The sequence below is a fragment of the Mauremys reevesii genome, linkage group 5 (genome assembly GCF_016161935.1).
Source record: "Mauremys reevesii isolate NIE-2019 linkage group 5, ASM1616193v1, whole genome shotgun sequence".
Lineage (NCBI taxonomy): Eukaryota > Metazoa > Chordata > Testudines > Geoemydidae > Mauremys > Mauremys reevesii.
The window spans coordinates 29,971,479-29,993,950 of record NC_052627.1 but is presented as its reverse complement, the minus strand read 5'-3'; the positions used below and the strand labels follow the sequence as shown (position 1 = coordinate 29,993,950).

Below are 22,472 nucleotides of genomic sequence, written 5' to 3'. Positions count from 1 at the left end.
TCATTTTTGAGGCCTGACTCATGGTTTTTGAATGCCTAGGGCTGGCCATCTTGGGAATCAGTTTATTCAGGGCTGAAGGAATGAATATCTTTTCAAAAATTCAATTGTAGGTGATAGTTAACTTGATATTGGTATTTCTGATGTTTGGAGAATAAATATCTTGTCTAATGGTAATATAAAATATGAACAACACTCAGGCAGATCTCAGCTAAAACGGCTTCATCTAACTACAACTACTTACCATATTGAGTTCACTTCCTGTTACCCAGTTCCTGTGTCTTTTTTAAAGTGATACAGACCCTTTTGGAATGCTGGATATTGAACTCTTTACTTTGCATTAACAATAAAATAAAGAGAGAGAATATAGTTTGTTCTGAAATCCGCTAATCTGTTCTAAAAAGCAAACATTCTAATGCTTCAAGGAAGAACGAAGAACACACATTTTAAAGCACAATCTAAGGGGATTTCACTTCACATGATATTTTTGGTGCTATCAATTGATAATCAGTACATGACACCAACAATTAGTTTATTTTTTGACTGTTTTATTAGTTTAGCTTACTAAACTGCACAACACCCCTGTGAAGTAAAGGGATATGTCAAAATGTATCTAGTAAATCTGTATTCAATATAGTTAACTATAAAGATGATGTCCTGATATGTGATAGATATAATTTTAACAGAATATGTTCCTTTGACATAATAAAAAACCAAGCTGGTTCAACTTATCCCTTTCAGGATACATTTGAAGGTTAAGTAGCTACAGATCTCAGCTAATCCAGTGTAATCTGCTATTACTAAATGGATGTCTACATTCACATTCATAGCACACAGCACACGAGTGCCTGGGAATAAACGTTTTTAGATTTTGTTCATATCAATTTTGCTGGGAGTTAGTCATGTATCTGTTTGTTTGTTTATGCATCATGATTAGCTTTTTTGAAGAGGTAAACAGTTTTTGTCCTTCACAATGCACTTGCATTTACCACGGCAGAAGTGATGGCACTGGAACAAGGTATGCCTTTCTTTATTGCCGTTATACAACGTAATTATAGGAAAATAGGTTGATGGAAATTTAGAATACCATTCTCTGACACCACTGATGAGTGCAGATTGTGTAATTTTAGTTCATGTACTTTTTAGAAGTATAAAGGGGGAAGTTTACTCCATTTTTATGCCACTTTACATGATAAGCAGTGTGCATGGATATTAAGAGGGAGCAATAATATCTTGTCCTAATGGTTTTTACTTAGCAACTGGATGCCTTTTAAATCTTCAGTTTTTACAGAGACTTCTCTCTGCACTCTAACTTACTAAATGTCGATATTTCCTTGAAAATTTCATTTCTCAAACCAGTTATCCATTGTATGGTAATCCTGGTTTTAGATAAATGCAAAAGTTTCCTTTACTCTATCTCATTGTTAGACAATAGAAAACGTATGATGATAAAGAAAAAGCTTAACCACTTTGAAATATTTTACAGCAGATGCACTAGACATTGTATTGTTGCTCATTTGGGAATTACAAGTTCAGCTAATTTTATTCTTGTACTATACCTGATACACAGTTCTGGTGGGAAGAAAGGAAAATAGATGTTCTTCATAAATCAGCATCTATATGGAGAGAAAGAAGAGACATTAACTTTGGTCAGAATTCTCAAACCTGGATGCCTAGACTCCTAAATCCATATGTATGAACTTAAAATAAATTGAAATGGCCTAATTTTCAGAGGTTCTGAGAAAACCCAGCACCTCTGAAGTCAGTGGAAGTAGAAAGTCCACAGAACCTCTGAAAATTAGGCCATTTCTCTTTGGGTGGATTTAGAATCTTAAATTTAAGCACCCAGTTTGAAAAAAATTCCTTTTGTAATCTTCAACCTACTTTCAAAAGTAAAGTTCCACAAATATATTTACCCTCATGCCTTCAATATCTGATATCTCCACTCTTGAAGAGAAATTAGAAAAAGTGACACAAAGAGTTATAGACTTTTTATTAAAACGGAGGTCATGAATCTTCTGTTTCAGTGATAAAAATACAAATAAAATCCTTCTGTTCTTGAATTACATTGCTGGCCCTAAAATGACTGGGTAAAAGATAGCATTTGAATTTATCTGGAATTATGCAGCAGTATCATTAATATTTTATATTCATTTTCTCTTTAGAAAGAAAGTCCACCTCCTAATTGTCTCTATCTTTTAAACATAGAAGATTGCACTTGGTCTGATATTTTGGCAGTAGTGGTGGTAGAAAAGGTATTAACACTTATTATTTGAGATGCAAGTCTCTGGTAATGAAATACAGATCTCTCTTTGTTGTTTGGCGCTAGGTCTGTGCTGTGTAATGACCCTGATATGTTTGAGATCCCTGTGAATGTTCCTGTGGACACAGTAAAACTTCGCATAGAAAAAACTGTCATACGAAGAATCCCCACTGAAGCCTTTTACTACTTGGTGGACCTTAAATACCTGTGGGTGACCTACAATTGTGTGGCTAACATTGATGCCAGCAGCTTTTATAATTTGAAGCAGCTGCATGAATTGCGTCTGGATGGGAATTTGCTGTCAAGTTTCCCTTGGGAGTCTCTTGTGGAGATGCCCAACCTAAGAACCTTTGATTTACATAACAACAAATTGACCAGCATTCCGTCTGAGGCTGGTAGATACCTGAGAAACCTCACCTACCTGGACATATCCAGCAACAAACTAACCACCTTGCCATCAGACCTAATGGATGTTTGGCCCCCCTTCTCAGAAGCTACACCGTCCAGGAACACAGATCCAGCAGCACAGAGAGTCATATTAGGTAAACTGATGAGGCCATTGGATTCCTTATTAAAACATGTCTAAATATTCTCTTTAAAAGGGAAGCAGCTTAGTGTGGTGTTTGCAGGATTGAGGCCATAGTTTGTAAAGGGCTTTGGGATCATTCAGGATAAAAGGTGCTATAAACATGCAAAATATTGTTATATCAATGCTAATATGTTAGTTTAAAATATAGTGTGAAACTGCTTATCCTACGCTGATTGCTGCCTGCTATTTATTTTAAATATTTTTACTGCTAACATTTGGGACAAACACTGTATAGAAAATGCTAATGCATTCTTAAAATGTTTGTTTGGCTTTTTGTAACTCATGTGGCCCACAGGAATCACTCATCAGTTCTGTAAATATTTTGGCTAATACTTTATTTTTATAATATGTTGATCGTTGGGTGCTCAGAAAAAAATCGTATGTAGGACTAGGTGTAATTGGAGAGATTCTCCACTGCACTCAGTTTCTGTGGATGTAGCGTGTACCGAGGGGATGGACTGCATGTGGGAGCAGGGGGTGACTCCCTGATCCTTGGACAGCCAGCCTTGACGTAGGTGGGGGCTGCTCTAATCTACACACCTGGTGATGGCTGGAGCACAGTGTGTTCTGTCTCTACACCTGCACACTTCCTCTACACTGATGGTTACAGGAGGGAGGAGAGTAGGAGCTGGCTATGGGTATCTTTCTACAGCAGCTCTGAGGTGCAGTTCCAGGTCGACATACGTGTGCTCGCTCCGCATGAGCTAGTTTGGCTGTAGTAGCTCAGGCTAGCTGCCCTGGCACACTCTCGCTTGACCCCCTGACTATGCACTTGGGCAGCTAGTCTGAACTGCTGCTCGTACCACTGTGGCAACCTTGCTCTTTTTAAGTGCTAGCTTGAGCAGCGCTAGCACGTGTCTATCTACCCGTGCTGGGAATTTAACCTCCCAGCTACTGTATATGTCAGTGCTAAACCTGCTGAGGATTTTCTCCATATCAGAATCCTCATCTCGGGAGATCTAGCCAACTTCCAGTCTATTTGCGCTGGCCTTGCTGTGCAAAGATAGTGGAATCTGGTTGAGTGCTCGCAAAGTTTCCTCACCAGTCTTTGTCAACAGCCTTTAATCCTGACAAGCCTTGCAGCCCTAGCACCTGTATTCTCTTGAGCACATGTGACTGATTGCGCCATGTTATGTGATGATTTTATAATGTGCAAAAATGTCCCCAGGGGAATTAGCATAAGACCTTTAGGCTCATTTTCATTTGTGAACTAAGTCTGGATTTGAACCCGTGTCTCCAGAGATGAAAGGGCAGTAGATTCACTAGATTCAGGTGCCAATTTGCCTCTGGTTTTTGGATCCTATGTTCTGTGGAGATGGTATGCAGTTACCTACCTTCAGACTTACATACTGAAGTCAAATACCCTGAAAATAAAATGATGATTTCTTTGTAGAATTTGGAGCAACTATAAATTAGGTTGGCTGTGAATGATTCACTTCATTTCCAGTCATTACAAAAGCCATTTATTGTAAGTCTATTAGAGTGCAAGCAGACAATGATTGTTATACAATTAATCTGAACGTGAACCTCTGGAGATCTGAAGTGTCACACTGCTTGTGTTTTGGATTGTTCCCTGACAAGCCCACAATCCCCTTCCCACTAAACCTGCTTCTCCTTCCTCTTTATTGAGTGTATTACTGTAGTGCCCAGGAGCCCTGGTTTTGTTTCTCACTCATGTGCGAGGGCGTGGATGAGCACACACACACTTGCACATGAGCTCACGCACTCATTGCAGGAATCTCACCCTCAGGTCTGTGCCAGAGGGACATGGCTGTTACGACCTGATAGATGTTAGGATCTGGTGACAAAATCATAGAGAGAGGCCCTCCTTGCTGTACTTTTGTTGCTTAAAAAATGTACCATGTTGAGTAGGATTTATATGAGCCTGACTATCTTCTTCACTTCTCCAAGCAGAAGGGATTCTGGCTAGGAACCATGAAAAAGGGAGACTGGTGGCTCTGTGACATTGCCCTCTCTGATACCCCGTGGAAGATCTGCTGGGGCTCACTGAGGTTTTCAGGGCTGGGAACCAAAGAGCCATTGTTCTGTGTAGCACTCTCCCACTTCCCAGAGGTGGTGAGTATCTGCTTGGATTCCATGCCTTAATTAATTCTGCTTGAATCAGTGCTAACTAAGGCTACATTTCTGCACCTCTCAGAGAGGCTGGCCTGCTAATGGTAGCATTTCTCCTGCAGGAACCACATTGCCATGTATAAGAAGGGGCCGAAGGAGCTGACTAAACCATTTAGACCATTGGACTAAAGCTTCACTTCTTCACAGATCTGCAGTTCTCTGCACCTTCTGCCTTCTCTAGATGAAAATTCTGCAAAGTGAACCTGCCCAGAGTCCTGGGTACAGGGCTGCCCAGAGGATTCCGGGGGCCCGGGGTCTTCGGCGGCGGGGGCCCTTCCGTTCCGGGACCCACCGCTGAAGTGCCCCGAAGACCCACGGCGGGGCCCCCCCGCCGCCGCGGGACCCGCCGCCGAAGTGCAGCCCGGTCTTCGGCGGGGGGGGAGGTCCCGCCGCGGGTCTTCAGGGCACTTCGGCGGCGGGTCCCGAAACGGAAGGGCCCCCCGCCGCCGAATTACCGCCGAAGACCAAGCTGAACTTCGGCGGCAGGTCCCGCTCCGTCTTCGGCGGTAATTCGCCAGCGGGGGGTCCTTCCGCCCCGGAGCGGAAGGACCCCCCGCCGGCGAAGACCGGGAGCGAAGAAGCTCCTGCGCCCGGCCCCGCAAGAGTTTTCCGGGCCCCCCAGAGCGAATGAGGGACCCCGCTCCAGGGGCCCCGAAAAACTCCCGTGGGGGCCTCTGTGGGGCTCGGGGCCTGGGGCAAATTGCCCCTCTTGCCCCCCCCTCTGGGCGGCCCTGCCTGCGTACTTTGTCCCCCTCCTATGGGAGCATCCAGCTAGGTGCTCCATCTCTAGCTGGCTTGTTAGCTGAAAGCATGGTGTCACTGGAAGCTGAAATTCAGAGCTTCCTAGCAGTACTTACAGCAAAGTCAAGTTGTTGAAATGCTGCCAGTAAAATGGCAGTCAGGGTTCTGCTCAATGTGAGCAATGGTTGGCAGAATCAGGAAAACAAGATTATTCGCTGGTGTGTTTAAACAAAACAAAAACTCAAACCCAAACCAAATGATTTTTGACATTTAGAAGGCTCTGCTAGCTGCAATGTCATAAGTGAACCTGAGGAGGAGAGAGTGCAGGAGAAGGCTCCCTTTCCAAATCTTCAGGCGATGTGACTGACTGTGCCCCTGGAAAACCAGGAGCTGCTTTTGTCTAGCTGACAAGAACCTGGCCTTTCCCTAGTCTTGTTGGTAATCCCAAACTTTACCCTGGCTTGACCCATTTTAGTTCCTTGTGTTTCTTCAGTCAATTTGGGCACCAAGGGCTCAATCCTGTTCCCACTGAAGTCGATGGTGGCAGGACTGGGCTGCAGGAGCATACTGTGGTTTGAAATCGGAGGCATGCACAATGGTAATATCATTCCCCTTGTGGTCTCCCTCCTAGAGAGCCATTGAGAGGATGAGGGAATACAGCATATGATAGAGCTGCAGTTAGCGCTGGGTGAAATCTTGCCCTCGCTGCCTTCCCACGTGCCAAGGACCCTGAATGCAGCAGAGCCACCAGGCTTCTGCAGAGTGTGCTGGCCAGGCAGTTGTGAAGACTCAGCTCTTCCTGGGGCCTGCTCTGTGGTGATTGTTTCCATGGCACTGTGTGTGGCAGTGCTGGGAGAGGGAAGCACAGGGAGCCAGTGGGAAAAGGGGCCAGTCAATCTTTTACTATGTGAAGCCACTGACTAAACCCCAGCTGAGCAGCAGGGGCTGCAGATGGTATTGTAGTTACAAAGAGCCTTGAGTGGCGGAAACATCACAGCTAGGGTGGAGGAAACATCACCTGTTAATAACATCTGGGTTTCATTTTGAACCTTGAATATTTTATTTATTGCCACTTTACAACCCACTAAAAAGGGAATAATGTGCATTTAATTACAGCCTGAGGTTGGTTACTGATTTACAGAGAAAATTTCCTACATAGATCACCTCTAAGCTAAAGTCCATATTGACACAGTGGCACATACTGGTGTGGGGGAAACTCTGTTTACCAAGAAAGAGGGACTGCATAACTGTATTATTCTGTGATACACATTGGAGTATATAATTCACAACTGTAACTATGGGCTGTTATTAGGCATTGATGGGGATGAGTACCAATGAGTTACTGAGGAAGCAAATTATTTGTTTGTTGTGATCACTGCAGCATCCAGGCTTGTCTCCAAATGAATCAGATAAGAAATGTGGCCATTTTCTGTCCATTTGCACAGGAACTCCATTGTGGTTCATTAGGAAGGAAGCTTTGTCAATTGCTCATTGTACTGTGTTGCCTACTTGTACCATATCATATCTATGTATGGCAAATCAATGCTTATTGTGCAACCATTTTAAGTGTTGGTTTCATATTAGAAGAAAACCCTGGCTCATAACTGGCTGGAAATAGCCATCATGTGAGTGAGGAGATTACCTCCTCGGAGTCAATGTTGGACCTGAGGAACTGAAACAATGTTAATGAATCAACTCTAAATAACTGCACTTTGTCTGGCTGCAGTGAAAATAATTATTTATCTCAGAACCAATTAGATAACTTATGAAAATCTTTGTCTCCCTCATGGAAGACGTTAAGAAAAGAGCCTCCTGTCTCTACCTGCAGATGCAGGAGTATATTTATACGTTGGGAAAGAGGCAAGGTGAGTAGATCTGGGGTTCTACAGCTTTTCCCATTCACAAAATCCAGTGCTTCCAAATGATCTGGAACCCTCAAGGCTAGCCTAAATAACCAAGTAACTGTATTACCTTGTTCTTTGCTTCCCTGTCTCGTCTGTTGTTTGTCACTCTTTGCTCAGTCTATTTCTGTTTTATACTCTGTAGGTCAGGGACGGTCTCATGTTTGTTTGTACAGTGCCTCAGGCAGTGGAGTTTGGATCTGGATTGAATCCTTTGGGCACTACTGCAATATGAGCAATAAATAGCAAGTCATAACTTCCTATTGGGAAAAAGTCAGCCAAAGAGGTTTTGTCATAAGCTGTCCATGGGGAGAAGGACTCAGCCATCTTGTGACGGGAGACAAGCTGCTAGTCCTACCAATCTTGAGGGTTCATGCGGAAAGCAAACTTCTAACTCTGGGAATCCTGGGGTCTCCTGATGCCTGACCTTCACTTCCCCACTGCACCGTATCCCCTCAGCTGTATGTTTCTACCTTCTTTGAACCGGAAAGAACAGAGGCCTTATAGGGGAATTAACATGGCTTTTAGCATAATTTACTACTGTGGAAAGCTGCCAGCATTTAAGGGGTTGTTTCAGGAGCAGCCACTCTCCCTTCCAATATCTTAGGAGTACTTTCTTCTCCTTATACTCTTTTTCTCCAGTCCAGAGGGAAGAGAACTGGTCATTTTGTAAAATATCAAGCAGGAATGGACATTTCTCTGAATAAGAATAGCATCTGCCTCTGGACCAGTTAAAAATAAAACTAGACAGATTTTTAAAGGTAGGCACACGCAATTGTGTATTTGAGTGAGTTTGACTTGTGAGCAAATATCTGTGCATATATACGTGGATGGCAGGGACTCAACTGTGCACTCTCAGATGTTGTATCTGACATGTTCGTGAACACCAGTTATTTCCAGGCATCAGTTAGTCATGTTCAAAGGTCAATGTGCAGTTGCACAGGCCTGACTTTGAAACTCTGTCTCTGCAAATGTTAATAATTTCCAGTGGCAGATAGTTCAACAGGTTATTAGGGTTAGTTGCCTTTTTGAGTAATACACATCTTTAAGTGTTCACCTTATATGTAGGAATTTTGCAATGACTATTAGAGGTTAATGCAGCACAAAACAAAGCTCAAATAGTCCTGACATCAGTATCTCAAATGAGACAACATTCCACAAGAAGCGTCCCTAATATGTTATTACAGCTCAGATTTTATCTTAGCATATATTTTATATGCGTTGAATGTTCTTTTTGGGAAGAGAATTCCCCTTGTGCAACTGAAATAGTGGTATGTTCCTTTAGGACAGTGGTGCCCAAACTTTTCTTGCTGTGCCCCACCTTACCAGTAATGGAATCAGTCCGTGGCTCAGCAGAGGAGCTGGGGCTAAAAGCAGAACTGGGAATGGGGGAGGAGCTGGGGCTAGAGGTGGAGCTGGCCTGGAGGTGGAGAGAAATGAGGGCAGAGCTGGACTGGGGGCAGAGCAGGGGTGGAGTGGAGCTGTGGCTGGAGCTGGGCTGTGGGTGGAGTGGAGCTGTTGCTGGGGTTGGAATGAGTCTGGGAGCAGAGCAAGGGGCTGGGTGGAACTCCCTCCCTGCCATCCTGGGAGGAGGGGGGTTGGCCTGGGCTCTGTGGCCTCCCCCAACACTCCTCCAGTTTGGGGACCACTGCTCTAGGAGAAACATTGTTTCCTGTCAGTCTGAATCTGTGTTTTTCTGACAGCAGTAGGAACAAACGCTGCAGTTGATCCTGCCATTCTCCCGGGCAAAACTTACACTGATTTGAGGGAGAGCATTACCCGAGAAAAGGATTGTGGCATTAGGACCACTTTCAGTAGAATAGGTGTGCTCCAGAGCATGCTGGGGTTCCCTGGACACTGAGAAGCTGTCTTACAATTAATTCTCTGCAATGAGATTGGTGGCAGACCAATCTGACTCACAAGCAGGATGTTGTATGCAGTGTCATTCTAGCTGTGTTGGTCCCAGGATATTAGAGCGTCAAGGCTATAACTCCATTGTACCCATCTTGTCTCTCTAAGTAGGATGGTGTTGTTTTTTTACTGCACGGCATTAATATGTCACACAAACTCTTCATTAACCATGCATTGCCCTAATTTTGCGAAGCATGGACAGATGAGTGAGAAATGAATTTGAGTTAAGAAGCTCATTTGCATATGAGGTGCTTGACTATTAAGTGCTTAATCCTACAGCCGTCACTTTCTTTTACCATAATTGCTTTCAGTGGAATTATTTGTTGATATTTTTGTGAGCCTTTGTATGTTTTAAAAGTTTCACAGTAGGCTTATATATTTCAATCACTCAGTCATATTGGTGAATAATTTACCTGTCTAAGGGACGAATCCTACAAATCCCTACTATCATTATTACTCACACGAGTAAGACTTTGCAGGATCAGACCATTTAAAAAATGTGATTTAGGTTATTTAATTTTTTTTAAAAGAGACATAATTGTCCCAACTCAGCAACATACAATTTTTCCAAAATGTGGGAAATGTATATTCAGGAAATGTGGATAAGTAACATTGTTACCCTGGCAGAGATGGTGTCCCTACCCTCTGTTTGCCAGGAGCTGGGAATGGGCAACAGAGGATGGATCACTTGATAGTTACCTGTTCTGTTCATTCCCTCTGGGGCACCTGGCATTGGCCACTGTCGGAAGACAGGATACTGGGTTAGATGGACCTTTGGTCTGACCCACCATGGCCGTTCTTATGTTCTTGGACCCCTTTACTTTGCACAATGGTCTCAACATCCTTACATGGAATGTACATTTGCACATCCTGGGAATTAGGGGCATTACATTAGATTTGTTTGCAATTAATGGCTTTTGGGACACCTGGACTGCGTCTATGAACTGGAAGGAAGTTTATCTTATGTACTAAGGGAGTAGGCTGGAAATTGAGAACGTCGACCTTCTCCTTCCCCTGCTAGTTTTACCCATGTTCCCAGCTTAAGTATACAGTGCAAAGGGGAGCTATAGATAGGATGGACTGATGTTAGAGGAAACCTGTTGAAATTCACCTCTGGTGAACTGGTCTTTTATGTATATATATTTTTATATATATGCCCAGTTCACCAGAGGTTGTCAAGTTGTGTGTGTGTGTGTGTGTATATATATATATATATATATATCCAACAGTGGTGGGGATATATATATAGCTTTGGAGACTTTATATATAAACGTCTCCAAAGCTATATATAATCTCCAAAGAGGAGTGTGTGCTCGCGCGCGTTCTCTCTCTCTCTCTCTCTTTTTTTTTTTTTTTTGGAGATTAGCTTTTTAAAATACAATACTCGAAACAGTTTTCTTGGATTTGCCTATTCCTTTTCTTGTGGGTAATAATTAGTCAGATTTAAAATCACGCTTGTCTGGAAGGAGTACAATTGGATTGTGATGTCATAAACGTATAGTCAAGGAATCTCTTCAGGTCAAGTCTTGTTTTAAAGGGTGGGATTAGTCAGGGTTTACCACTGTCTTAATCAATCACTGACTTTGTGCTTAAAATAACCTAATCTTGGTCAGGTGGTTAAAGAAAGCATGTATTTCTACATCTACAGATTTTTTCTAAAAATGCAAAGACATTAGAAGCAAATGAAATATTAAGAAAGGGAAAAAGAAGGGTGTTGGTAACATGGAATAATTCCAAATTTTTATTTAATTATTCGTAAAGTTAATGCATCTTTTCACATCATGAGTTGTGTACTATGTCCCCTTATCTGGGTTTCATTCATGACTGGTTTGCTAAACTGTTCAGCGTATCCAGTAATTATAGGTTTTCACTGCAAAGTAGTAGCTTTTATTTTATATCTGCCTGCTCACTTTTAATGCACCCATCATCATAGCATTGGAGGCTATCCCATGTTACCTACAAAAATAGCTTGAATTTGGAATTAGTTCTATTTATTGTTAATATTCAAAGGAAATGGAGTGTTCCAGGGAGATGTGTACAGAGATCTAAAGTCAAATCAGAAACTGTTTAAAGGCATGAATGAAATGCTGTGGACCAGATCCTCAGCTGGTATAAATAGATATTTCTCTATTGAAGTCAACAGAGCTATGCTGTCTTACACCAATATAAGAGCTGGACCTATATTACTATAAAATGGCCAATGTAATTCACCGGAAATCAAATTCAACAATAGAAGAAATGTCCCCTCACTCCTGCTCTTCATAATTAAAGGGAAAATAGTCTGAAGTCAAATGGGGAGGGGCAGGGTCCTTGTGTGCCATCAAAAATGCTAAGATCCTTTAATTATTTTGACAGTTCCTCTGCCCTCCTCCCTCTCTCTCCGCATCCCTCCACAACTTTTAAATATTTTGTATTTAAAAGATTGGCCTGAACGAGATCTCTGAATCCAAACACCCCTGAACATTGGGAAAGTTCAGATCCAGGTCTAAACTTCGTTGGCGTAAAGCCATCTCTGTTCAATGGCAGAAGAGCTGGTATAAGTCATAAACACTTCAATCATTGCTGTCTCCTCAGCCAAAATCCAAGCACTGAAAAAGTTGCCTGAAAAAAAAGAAGAGAAGCTTAGAAAACTCCATACTTAATGAAGGGGAAAAAGGAGAGCAGTGGAGGTCAAAGGACAACCATAGCTATTAGAAGATCTACTTGTACTTGAAGGGTCTGCCAAGAAGCCAAATGCTGGTGAAACACCTTACTTGGCAGCTAACCAAGGCTGCTCCTTCTGAGGTTGTTTCAAAGGAATGAAAAAATGGTACAATTTAGTGTAGAATATGTCAACTCATGTACCATTTTCTGTGCAGGTGGTTGTGGGGAAAATATCTAGTTTATCAATTGTTAACAAAATAGCTTTAACCCTCCTTCTGAACCTCAAAAAAAAAAGTATAAAAGGAACAAATTAAATATTTCATGAACTTAAGAGACACATTCTCCCTCTTAGCATTTAGACACAATGGTATGTCCCACTCTAATCATGAAATCCAAGTAATGCTTGAAACTAAGTGTATGCTTTTTTTTCCCCCCCTGCTTAAGGTTTGCAGGACAATCCATGGTTTTGTGACTGTCGGATTTCAAAGCTAATTGAATTTTCCAAAATAGTGGACACCTCTGTTGTACTTCTGGATCCTCTTGTGGCTTGTAGTGGACCTGAGAGTCTGGCAGGTATCTTGTTCCAGAGAGCAGAGCTGGAACAGTGTCTTAAACCATCAGTGATGACTTCAGCAACAAAAATCACATCGCCTCTGGGAAGCAATGTACTGCTACGCTGTGATGCCACTGGATATCCAACCCCACAACTTACCTGGATCAGGTCAGACAATTTACCGGTGAACTATACAGGTATTTCATAATTTATTACTAAGAAATATGAGAACCTAGATATATTGATAGTTTGCGCTTGGAAATGATCTTTGAGATCATTATTATGAATGGTGAAAAATGAACAAGACCAGATATTTCTCACAATAGTTCTACCGTTTGGGTCCAGAATCTCCTTGTCCCTATTTGTGTTAAATTCATCCATATCTGAACATGAACAGGGCAAACAAATCACTTCCAATTCAGAACATGACATGGAACCAAGACTGGATAGGAGGCTTAGATTCAGGATCCCAAAATTGGACGGGGTGGTTTGGACTTGAAATTTCAGTTTTGGCTTGTCTCCGGTACAAAATGCAAGTTAAAAAAGCCAGTGTAGCCATAACTGAGCTATTTAAACACAGCAATTTTTATTAGAAGTATTGGCTTTGTCATAAATATTATTTTGTGTGAATTTTGGTCATTTACCACCAATGTCCATACTGAACTGTAAAGAGAGAGTGAATATTTTATATTATTTTTTGTATATCAGCCAATTTTAGTAATTGCATCTAGCAATTCAGAAGTTTTCCTATTTCTAAGTAATGGGTTCGTGAGAATGAACTATATGACAACTTAATGTAAGCCCACAATAATAAATTGTTATATTTATTATGAAAAATTCTTTTAACTCAAAGCAGTAAGCTATGACTCATTTAAAACAAAATAAGCCTATCAGTTGAAATGAATTGTTATAGTGCAATATTGGAGGCTGCCAGTAGATGGCACCATGGTTAGCATCTAAGGATTATCTTTAGGATTTAAGGAAGAACTGTAGAAGAGGAAAGACAGAAAAAGTAAGGGTCCGAGAGTAGGGGAAACTAGCGAATGTATAAACTCTGCAGCTCCTAGAAAAGTCTAGAAATTAAACTGTTTGCCTCAGAACTCAATTATTTTAATAACTCAAAGTATTTAGATGATTACATATTCTGTAGAGGTGGGTTTGAACTCTGCAGTGTGAATTCAAATCCAAACTTTTCCAAAAATTGGGTGGAGAGCTTTTGTAACTGGAATGCTATATATATAAAATGGTCTTTGCTTTGGCTGTTCATGTCACAACTGTCATTGTAGAGCACACAAATAGTGGAGACACAGAAGTCTGTAAAATCGAGATGTCATACATTACAATTGTTTAATTATTTATAGTGCCTGTCTTTCACCTTTGGAACTTACAATAATTAAAATATATGGGGTGAAGAGTAAAATCCACATAATAAAAATAGATATAACTCTATTAATTATTACGGGTCTAACTTAATCTTTTAATCTTTATTTGAAGGGTGTGTGTGTGTGTGTGTGTGTGGACTCTTAAGGGGTCTAGATAGACAGACAGTTCTGGGAAAGTTCAGTCCACAGGACAAGTTAAGCCTGGATAGTGCAGGCTGCTGCTTCTTACTCCAGCCACGTGATCCAATCCTGACCTGAGGGCTTACCCCTAGGTGAAACAGGATAATTCCCTTTCCAATGCATGTTTAGACTTTAACCTCCCTTGTGAGGTGGTGTATAAAGTTCCTGGATTATGTGATAGACTTAATAAATGTCCTATGGGATTGTACCAGTGCTCTATGTAGTCCAAATAGTGCCTCAGACGGTTGTGTAAAGCCCCATAATGGGTAATTATGCAATGACCTACCCGTGGGGGATGTTTTTTGCTAACCCCAGGCAGTTAGCAGTAAGATTTTACCCTTAAGCATAAGAGCTGATGGGTGAAACCTTCAAGACCATTTAAGTGACTTAGGAGCCAAAGTACCATTTCCTGAAGTGACTTAGATACTTAGGGTTCTAAGTCTTGCTGAAGGTCAGTGTAGCTTTTAAAGTCCATGGAATTTAGGCTGCCAAGTCACTTATGCACTTTTGAAACTTTACCCTATATCCCTCCCTATATCCCCTTAACCATTTTTGTTTTTTATAGTGAAATGGCAAATATTTTTATTACTCATATAAATGTCTAATTTTATTTTTGAACCTTACTCAGGGCAAGTCTACACTTAAAACACTGCATCGGCACAGCTGCACTGATGCAACTATAGCACTTGAATGACGATGTTCTCTGCTGACTGGAGAGAGCTCTCCTGTCGGCGTAGTTAATCCACCTCCCCGAGAGGTGGTAGCTATGCCAATGGGAGAAGCTCTCCTGCTGACAGAGCTCTATCTGCACAGGGTGTTAGGCTGGTATAACTATGTCGCTCAGGAGTGTGGATTTTTCATACCCCTGAGTGATGTAATTATACTGATGTAGGTCTGTAGTGTACACCAGACCCCAACTCTTTTTTTCAATACTATTATATGGCAGGGAGTTCTGCAAGTTGTGTTTAAAAAAACAATATGTTCAATTCAAATTGTTTTTTCTAACATAGCAAAAGCATGGAAGGGTAAAGTCATAACCTTGCCTTTTTGTTATGTTACTGTTACACTGTTTTACTATATGCATTTCATTCTTCTTTAGTAATTCAAGAAACTCCAGGAGAGGGTGTCAGATGGTCCATAATAAGTTTGACAGGGATTTCATACAAGGATGCAGGGGACTACAGATGTAAGGCCAAAAATTTGGCGGGAATGTCAGAAGCTGCTGTTACTGTCACTGTGGTTGGTGTTGTCACTACGACTGTGTCACCACAGAAGTATGGGAAGAAGTTTGAAGCAGACCAACAAAATAACACACAGGAGGAAGCCAAGCAAGAATCTGAAAAAAGCACCACACCTCCTCCATCCTTAACATCGCTACCCACAACAACGGCTACCACTGAAAGGGCAACAAGTGCCAAGATCACAGACAAAAAACAGTCCAAGTCCATGGCTGATGGGAAAAAAAGTTCAAAGGGAGTAACAAATGGAAACAACAAAAAGTCTGAAGAAACAAGCAAGAAAGATGAGGCGACTTCATTGAATGCAGCAGCACTGGCTGAACAGAACGTCACCATAAAAAACCTAAAAGTTATTACTGAAACGGATGAAAGAGTTACCTTAACTTGGAAAACCATCAATGCCACAAGCAACTCTGCAGTGACTGTATTGTACTCAAAGTATGGGGAGAAAGATATGCTGCCTCTGAGTACAGATCCCAGCAAAAACAAAGTCACAATAGATGGTTTGCAGCCTAGTACACAATACATGGCATGTGTCTGTCCCAAAGGAGTCCCACCTACAAAAGATCAATGCATTATTTTCTCCACTGATGGAATAAATGGTGAGAGTGGTTCTCAAGTTTCCATTTTGATCATGACTAGCAGTGTGGCATGTGTGATTGTTCTACCTTTGATATTTTTCTTACTCTATAAAGTTTTAAAACTTCACAGGAAACCAAAATCTGCTAGGGAAGCTGACCTTGCAAAAGAGACCTATGTCAAATTTGAAACACTTTCCCTTAAGCCCCGTTCAGTGGGCACAGGAGGAGAGCTCTGGACTCGAAGAAACACTGATGAGTCAGAAAGACTTCTGCTTTGCTCTAGGTCAAGCATGGATTCTCAGATGACCTTCAAAAGTGAGGGCTCCAGATCAGAGTACTTCTGTTGAATGTTGTATATAGTGGACAATGTGAAATACACTAAGGGTAAAACTAATTCCAAACGGAAGTCTTGTATCTCAAAGCAGGTCAGTGCCAGTTAGGAAATACCACTATCAGATATAGCATCTGATACAACTCAGACTATTGCGGTAGGAGGGGGAAAGGGAAATTGATGCCAGCATTTGTTTTTTGTCTTTTTTTACATCCTGTCATGCATCCTGTGACTTCTGATATGAGATAGTGATGTTCCTTGGAGAGTAAATAGAGCATAAAGTAACTCTGCCTGATTTATGTTCTGATATTTTCTGTTTTTATTAAACATACTGGTATTTATCTTGTCATCTGATTTCATGTGTACGACATGCAAGTTGTATCTATCAAATATTCCCCACATTTCTTTTAAAAAATACTATATACTGGAGAAAAGCTATAGGAGCAGAGCTTAAACTCTGGCTTTGCTTGAGTCGAAGATAGTCACTTATACTTAATATTTGAAAATACAGATTTTCTGATGACAGCTTGTGCTTCAAAATGTGATAGAGCACTACATTGTGTAATGTCTTGGAGAAGGAGTGATTTTGGGTTAATCAAGGCTCAAGTCAGTTACCCAGAGATCATGTGCTTTGTTTCTTGAGATGCAACATAGACCATCTTCATCAAGTTACAGATGCTTTTGGAAGGAGCGTCTCTTGGCTGGTGAACTTAAGGTAAGGTTTTGCTGTGGGTAGCTTTGTAAGGGACAAATGTTAACAAAAGGTTGAAACTACTGGTACTTAATATGGTCCTGTTGCAAAATCCCAGCCTTAGAACACTATACATACTGCATTTTAATTAACTTATTTGACAATTGTTTACCTTTGACACTATATAACATACATACGTTTATGTTAAGACGCATGGTAAGATGAGGTCTTATCCTCCAATAGCTACAGACAAGATGCAACAGAAGATGTAACAAATAGCAAGAGGGAATGAGGCGACAGGGTGAGGGTAACATTTGGAATGTGTAATTGCGTAGGCGAATTATGAGCACAACTCAACATTTCCAAAATCATATTATGTATTTTAAAAATAAACATCTAGGATTGCCTACCATGAGTCCGATCCTGCATCCATTGAAGTCCCTGACAAGACTCCATTTGACTTCGTTGATGGAGGTTCCAACTCCATGAGTATCACTGTGTGTAAACAGGGAGAACACAATACATGCCAAAATGGATTAAAAAAAAAAAAAAAAAAAGAGCGAGCATCTTTGATATCTTGGGCCTTTCCATGTGAGTTCTGTGGGAAGCTGGGAATCTTCCCTTCCCAATGAGATGATGATAATACCTGGATCTTATCTAGTGCTTTTCATCCATAGATCTCAAAGCAGGCCAGTGTCTTTCTCCTCATTTTACAGATTGATAACTTGAGGCACAGAGCGGGTAAAGTGACTCACCTAAGGTCACCCTCTAGACCAGTGGCAGAGCTGGGAATAGAACCCACATCTTTTGGATAACAAGATAAAGCTTCTGTTTCTGCCTCTGCAATAACATGACATAATGGATTTTCAAGGCATAACACTTTTAGGTGTCATTAGGCTGGGTTTAAATCTTTCTTGTCTTGGGCAAGTGTCATTTCTGGGGAAAACTTGGGTAAGGAGGAAGAAATATTTTTGTCATAAATTAACTTAGTGTAAACTCTTCATCCCAAGGAATCTGTTTGAAACTGCTCAGTGGGTTAGGATGATAAAAGGAGTGCTAGAGAAATATGGAGTAGTGGGCAGAGAGCAGGTAAGCATAATAGCTCTTCAGTTTATTAAATGGATAAGAATTGCATTACTGGTCAGATCAATGGTGCATTTAGCCCTGTATCCTGTCTCTGACAGTGGCCAGAGCTGACAGAGCTTCAGAGGGAGTGTACAGAACAGGGCAGTTCTGGAGAGATTCATCCTTGTCTTTCCCTCCTAGCTTCTGTCAGTCAGAAGTTTAGGGTCGCCCCTAGCATGAGGTTGGGTCCCAGACGATCTTGGCTAATAGCCATTGGTAGACCTATCCTCCCTGAACGTATCCAGTTCTTCTGTGAACCTAGTCATTCTTTTGGCCATCACAACATCCCGTGGAAGAGTTCCACATGTTAATTGTGTGTTGTGTGAAAAAGTATTTCCTCTTGTTCATATTAAACCTGCTGCCTATTAATTTAAACTGGTGACCCTTGGTTTTCATACTGTGGGAAAGGGTAAATAACATTTCTCTCTTCACTTTTTCCGCACCATTCATGATTTCATAGCCCTCTATCACAGTGGTTCTCAACCAGGGGTACACGTATCCCTGGTGGTAGGCAGCGGTCTTCCAGGAAGTACTTCAACTCATCTGGATATTTGCCTAGTTTTACAACAGGCTACATAAAAAGCACTAGTGAAGGCCAGTACAAACTAAAATTTCATATAGGCAATCACTTGTTTGTGCTTCTCTATTCACTGAAATTTAAGTACAATGATTTATTTTATAATTATATGGTAAAAATGAGAAAGTCAGCAATTTCTCAGTAATAGTGGGCTGTGATACTTTTGTATTTTTATATCTGATTTTGTAAGCAAATAGTTTTTAAGTGAGGTGAAACTTGGGGGTACACAAGACAAATCAGACTCTTGAAAGGGGTACAGTAGTCTGGAAAGGTTCAGAGCCACTGTTCTATCATATCCTCCTTGTCCCTTTTCTAAGCTGAACAGCCCTAATATTTTAGTCTTCTCTTATGGAAGCCATTCCATACCCTTGATCATCTTTGTTGCCATCCTCTGAACCTTTTCCAGTTTCACTATATCCTTTTTGAGATGGGGCGACCAGAACTGGACACAGTATCAAGGATTTATATACTGGCGTTATATTTTCTGTCTTATTTTCTATCTCTTTCCTAGTAGTCCCTAACAGCCTTTTAGCCTTTTTGACCTTTAGCCTCAGTCTCCTACTGCCAGCAGCTGAGAATAATGAGAGAATCATTATGGGACAGATTCAGTTGCCCTTACTCAAGCTGAATAATATCCTAATCTGGGAGATGTCCCACTGATTTCAATGGAACTATTTGTAGATAACGGTACTAATCAACATGAATAAGGGTGGCAAAATCTGCCCTGCTATATTACAGTAAATGATCATGATGATTCAGAAGAGGTGCAGTATGACGCGACAATTCTGGTGCACCATACATCTGGTTTTGGAGATTTCTTCCATTGCCTGCCGATCTGTCTGTCCTGAGCCTTATACTTGGCTCTTTATGGCTTAGTGAACAGTGAATCCTAGTTAGATTTTTGTATTCATTATACTAGGAACACCATCAGTGTCATCAAAGGGCGCGGCTGGGAGATTGACATTCTTGAAATTGGAAAATCATCTGGGTATAATGCTAGAAAGACCATGAGTTCTATAGATACTTCTTCCAACCACCTCAAAATGCCTCTTTCAATCATTTTTAACTCCAGAACTAAACAGAAATTCACACAAAAATCACAAAACATGTTGGTCCTTTATTTACAGAGAAAGGGGATTGAAAAATATTGAATAAATCATTAACATAAACAATGGAAATCCATAACGTAAACCAGTTTTGGGGGAAGAAGGAATTTGGCCAATGGATAGATGCAGTGGTAAAAATGATGTCAAGATGCACGTTGACTTGTGTTTCCTAGGGCTACAAGGTGGGGAGGAGGCTACAAGGGCAGCCCTTCACTGGCCATATTGTTTTCTCCTGGCTCTTATATACCTAAATGTTCCTTTTAATGTATTTTCTATTTTTTTTAGCTTTGTTTGTTCTCTCTTTCTCCCATTGGGGGCTAGACTTGTTTTTTTTATTACATTAGTTGAAAAGAGATTTTCAAAGACATGGGTGGTTATGGTTACGTTCCCAAGTAAGGGCTGGTCTACAATGGGTGGGTGGGGGGGTTCAAACTAAGATACTTCAACTTCAGCTATGCAAATAGCGTAGCTGAAGTTGCGTATCTTAGTTCGACTTACCTGGCCGTCCTCACAGCGGCGAGTCGACTGCTGCGGCGCCCCCGTCGACTGCACTTACTCCTCCTGCTGAGGTGGAGTATGGGCGTCTATTAGTGGATCGATTTATCTTATCCAGACGAGACATGATAAATTGATCCCCGATGCATTGAACAGTACCCATCGATCCTAAGAGGCCTGATTTGCAAAAGTAATGAGCACCCAGCAGCTCCCAATGGCTTTCACGGTGCCTCAGCACTTTCGACAGACAGGCCACTTAATTAAGTATCTAAATATAGATTTAGGAGCCTAACTGTAGGGATCCAATTTTAAAAATCTTGGCCATTTTTCTCAGAGAAACTTTGTATTCCTTAAACTATCATAGCTAACTACTATATTATTCTTCCTCTTTTTAAATTAAAAATATATCGGTGTCATTTTTTCAGTAAAAAGGAAACTTCTTACATATATATGGTGAAAATGTATATGGCTAACAAAAGTTGAAGAAACTGTGCTATGTTTAAGAGGATAATGAACACAGATCATAAAAAGGCATTTAAATTCATTACCTTTTCCAAAAAGTCATTCAAATAGTATATTCATTTTAAAAAAATGTTTTGAGGTGAAAATAAAATGCTGTTTGTATACATAAATGCTTGCCTGATCTCTGATGTATTCTTTTAGATTTAGCTTATTTCTTGAGATTACACATTGAAGAGAAGTGTGTTGATCCAGAGGTGGAAGGCCTGGATGAGGATAGGAGACCAAAAAGAATGTAAGGAGGTAGAAGACTGAGACTTTTATAGGGAAGGGGGTATGATTAGATGGCAGGGGACCACATGGGACATGGATTTTTCCTAGGGGTCTAGGGTGCATGTGGAAGGGGATCTAGTAGGACAACAGACTGGCAAGCTGTGGAAGGAGGGATGAAGTGGGTACTGGGATATTTCCTATATACTGCAGTGATTGGAGCTCTGTACGCAAGCTAGACACGTGGGTGGTCTTGAAATGGGAGCATGGGATAAAGGGCACGGAGGGAGTGCAGAGGATAGGGGGAGGCTGGGTGCAGAGAGAGAGAAATGTATGGAAGTTGGAGAATGGAAGGCAGTACAAGGTCTTGGGAGGAATAGAGGGGAGAGTGTGAAAAAGGGATGGAGGACAAGGAGCTGGAAGCAGGAGACAGGAGGGCATGGAATGGGCTTGCAGGAGGCTTAGGGGGCATGGGCAGGGATGTGTAAGGCCTGGAGGGAGTGCAGGGCACGATGGGGAGTAGTAGAGAGGACTGAGAAAGGTTTAGCTAAACTTTATATCTTTAAATGTTCTAGATACGGGGTAAAATTTTCTAAAGCACATAACTAACTTAGAAACCTAAGTTCTATTTTTTTCAAAAGTGACTTGGGCACATAGGAGAATCAGTCCCATTGAAAGTCATAAATGCTTTTGAAAATGTTACTCATCTTTAAGAGTAGGGTTAGCCTTGCTTTGGTGGGCTGGATAAGATTTGATGGAGCATTGCTTATCTCCTTTTGGTACTCTGAATTTTCCTGGAATTTACTAGCTCCTTCCCTCAGCCCCAATTTAAGGTACAGGTGTGATTCTATTAGTTCAGCTAACACCATAAATTCCTTTCTTAAAACAATCTACAATTTCAAAAACAAAAAACCCTGTTAATGCTAAAAAGTCTTGAAATGAGCAGTTAAGAATTCCAGCCATTCCCCACTGCCATATAATCCTCTGTCACTCACTGTCACTCCACTCATCTTGAATGCTGCATTGTAAAATTTACAAAAATATGCAAAAATCAAACCAGAAAATTAATGGACTATAAAATCCCATTTCCTCTTCAAGGTGTCCATTTCAGATATGCCATAAAACTAACACACAACAATTTACTGATGACAAAATATTATACATATTTGTTAACAATTGAAAATACAAACTTTCAAGTTGTACATGCATGTACATAAACCTGCAACAGCATACAAGCAACACAATTCATAACACCAAATCAGGACTATCATTCCATTTCTGTAGACACAAATATTCTCCTCCTCAA

General features: G+C 41.1%; 1 protein-coding gene across 1 annotated transcript; it reads left to right on the top strand.

Annotated features, from left to right (window-relative positions):
* The first annotated feature begins 26 nt into the window (after positions 1-26).
* LRIT3 (leucine rich repeat, Ig-like and transmembrane domains 3) lies at positions 27-16,729 on the top strand. Its single transcript, XM_039541979.1, has 4 exons — positions 27-1,015; positions 2,327-2,802; positions 12,623-12,928; positions 15,393-16,729. Exons 1-4 carry the CDS (start codon positions 900-902, stop codon positions 16,457-16,459), a joined length of 1,965 nt encoding a protein of 654 aa, XP_039397913.1. The 5' UTR covers positions 27-899; the 3' UTR covers positions 16,460-16,729.
* The last annotated feature ends 5,743 nt before the right edge of the window (positions 16,730-22,472 follow it).

Coding starts and splice junctions, on each gene's coding strand:
- LRIT3 (XM_039541979.1), top strand. CDS start 900: ATGTATCTGTTTGTTTGTTTATGCATCATGATTAGCTTTTTTGAAGAG. Junction 1,016..2,326: donor AGTGATGGCACTGGAACAAG/GTATGCCTTTCT, acceptor GTTTGGCGCTAG/GTCTGTGCTGTGTAATGACC. Junction 12,929..15,392: donor TTTACCGGTGAACTATACAG/GTATTTCATAAT, acceptor ATTCTTCTTTAG/TAATTCAAGAAACTCCAGGA.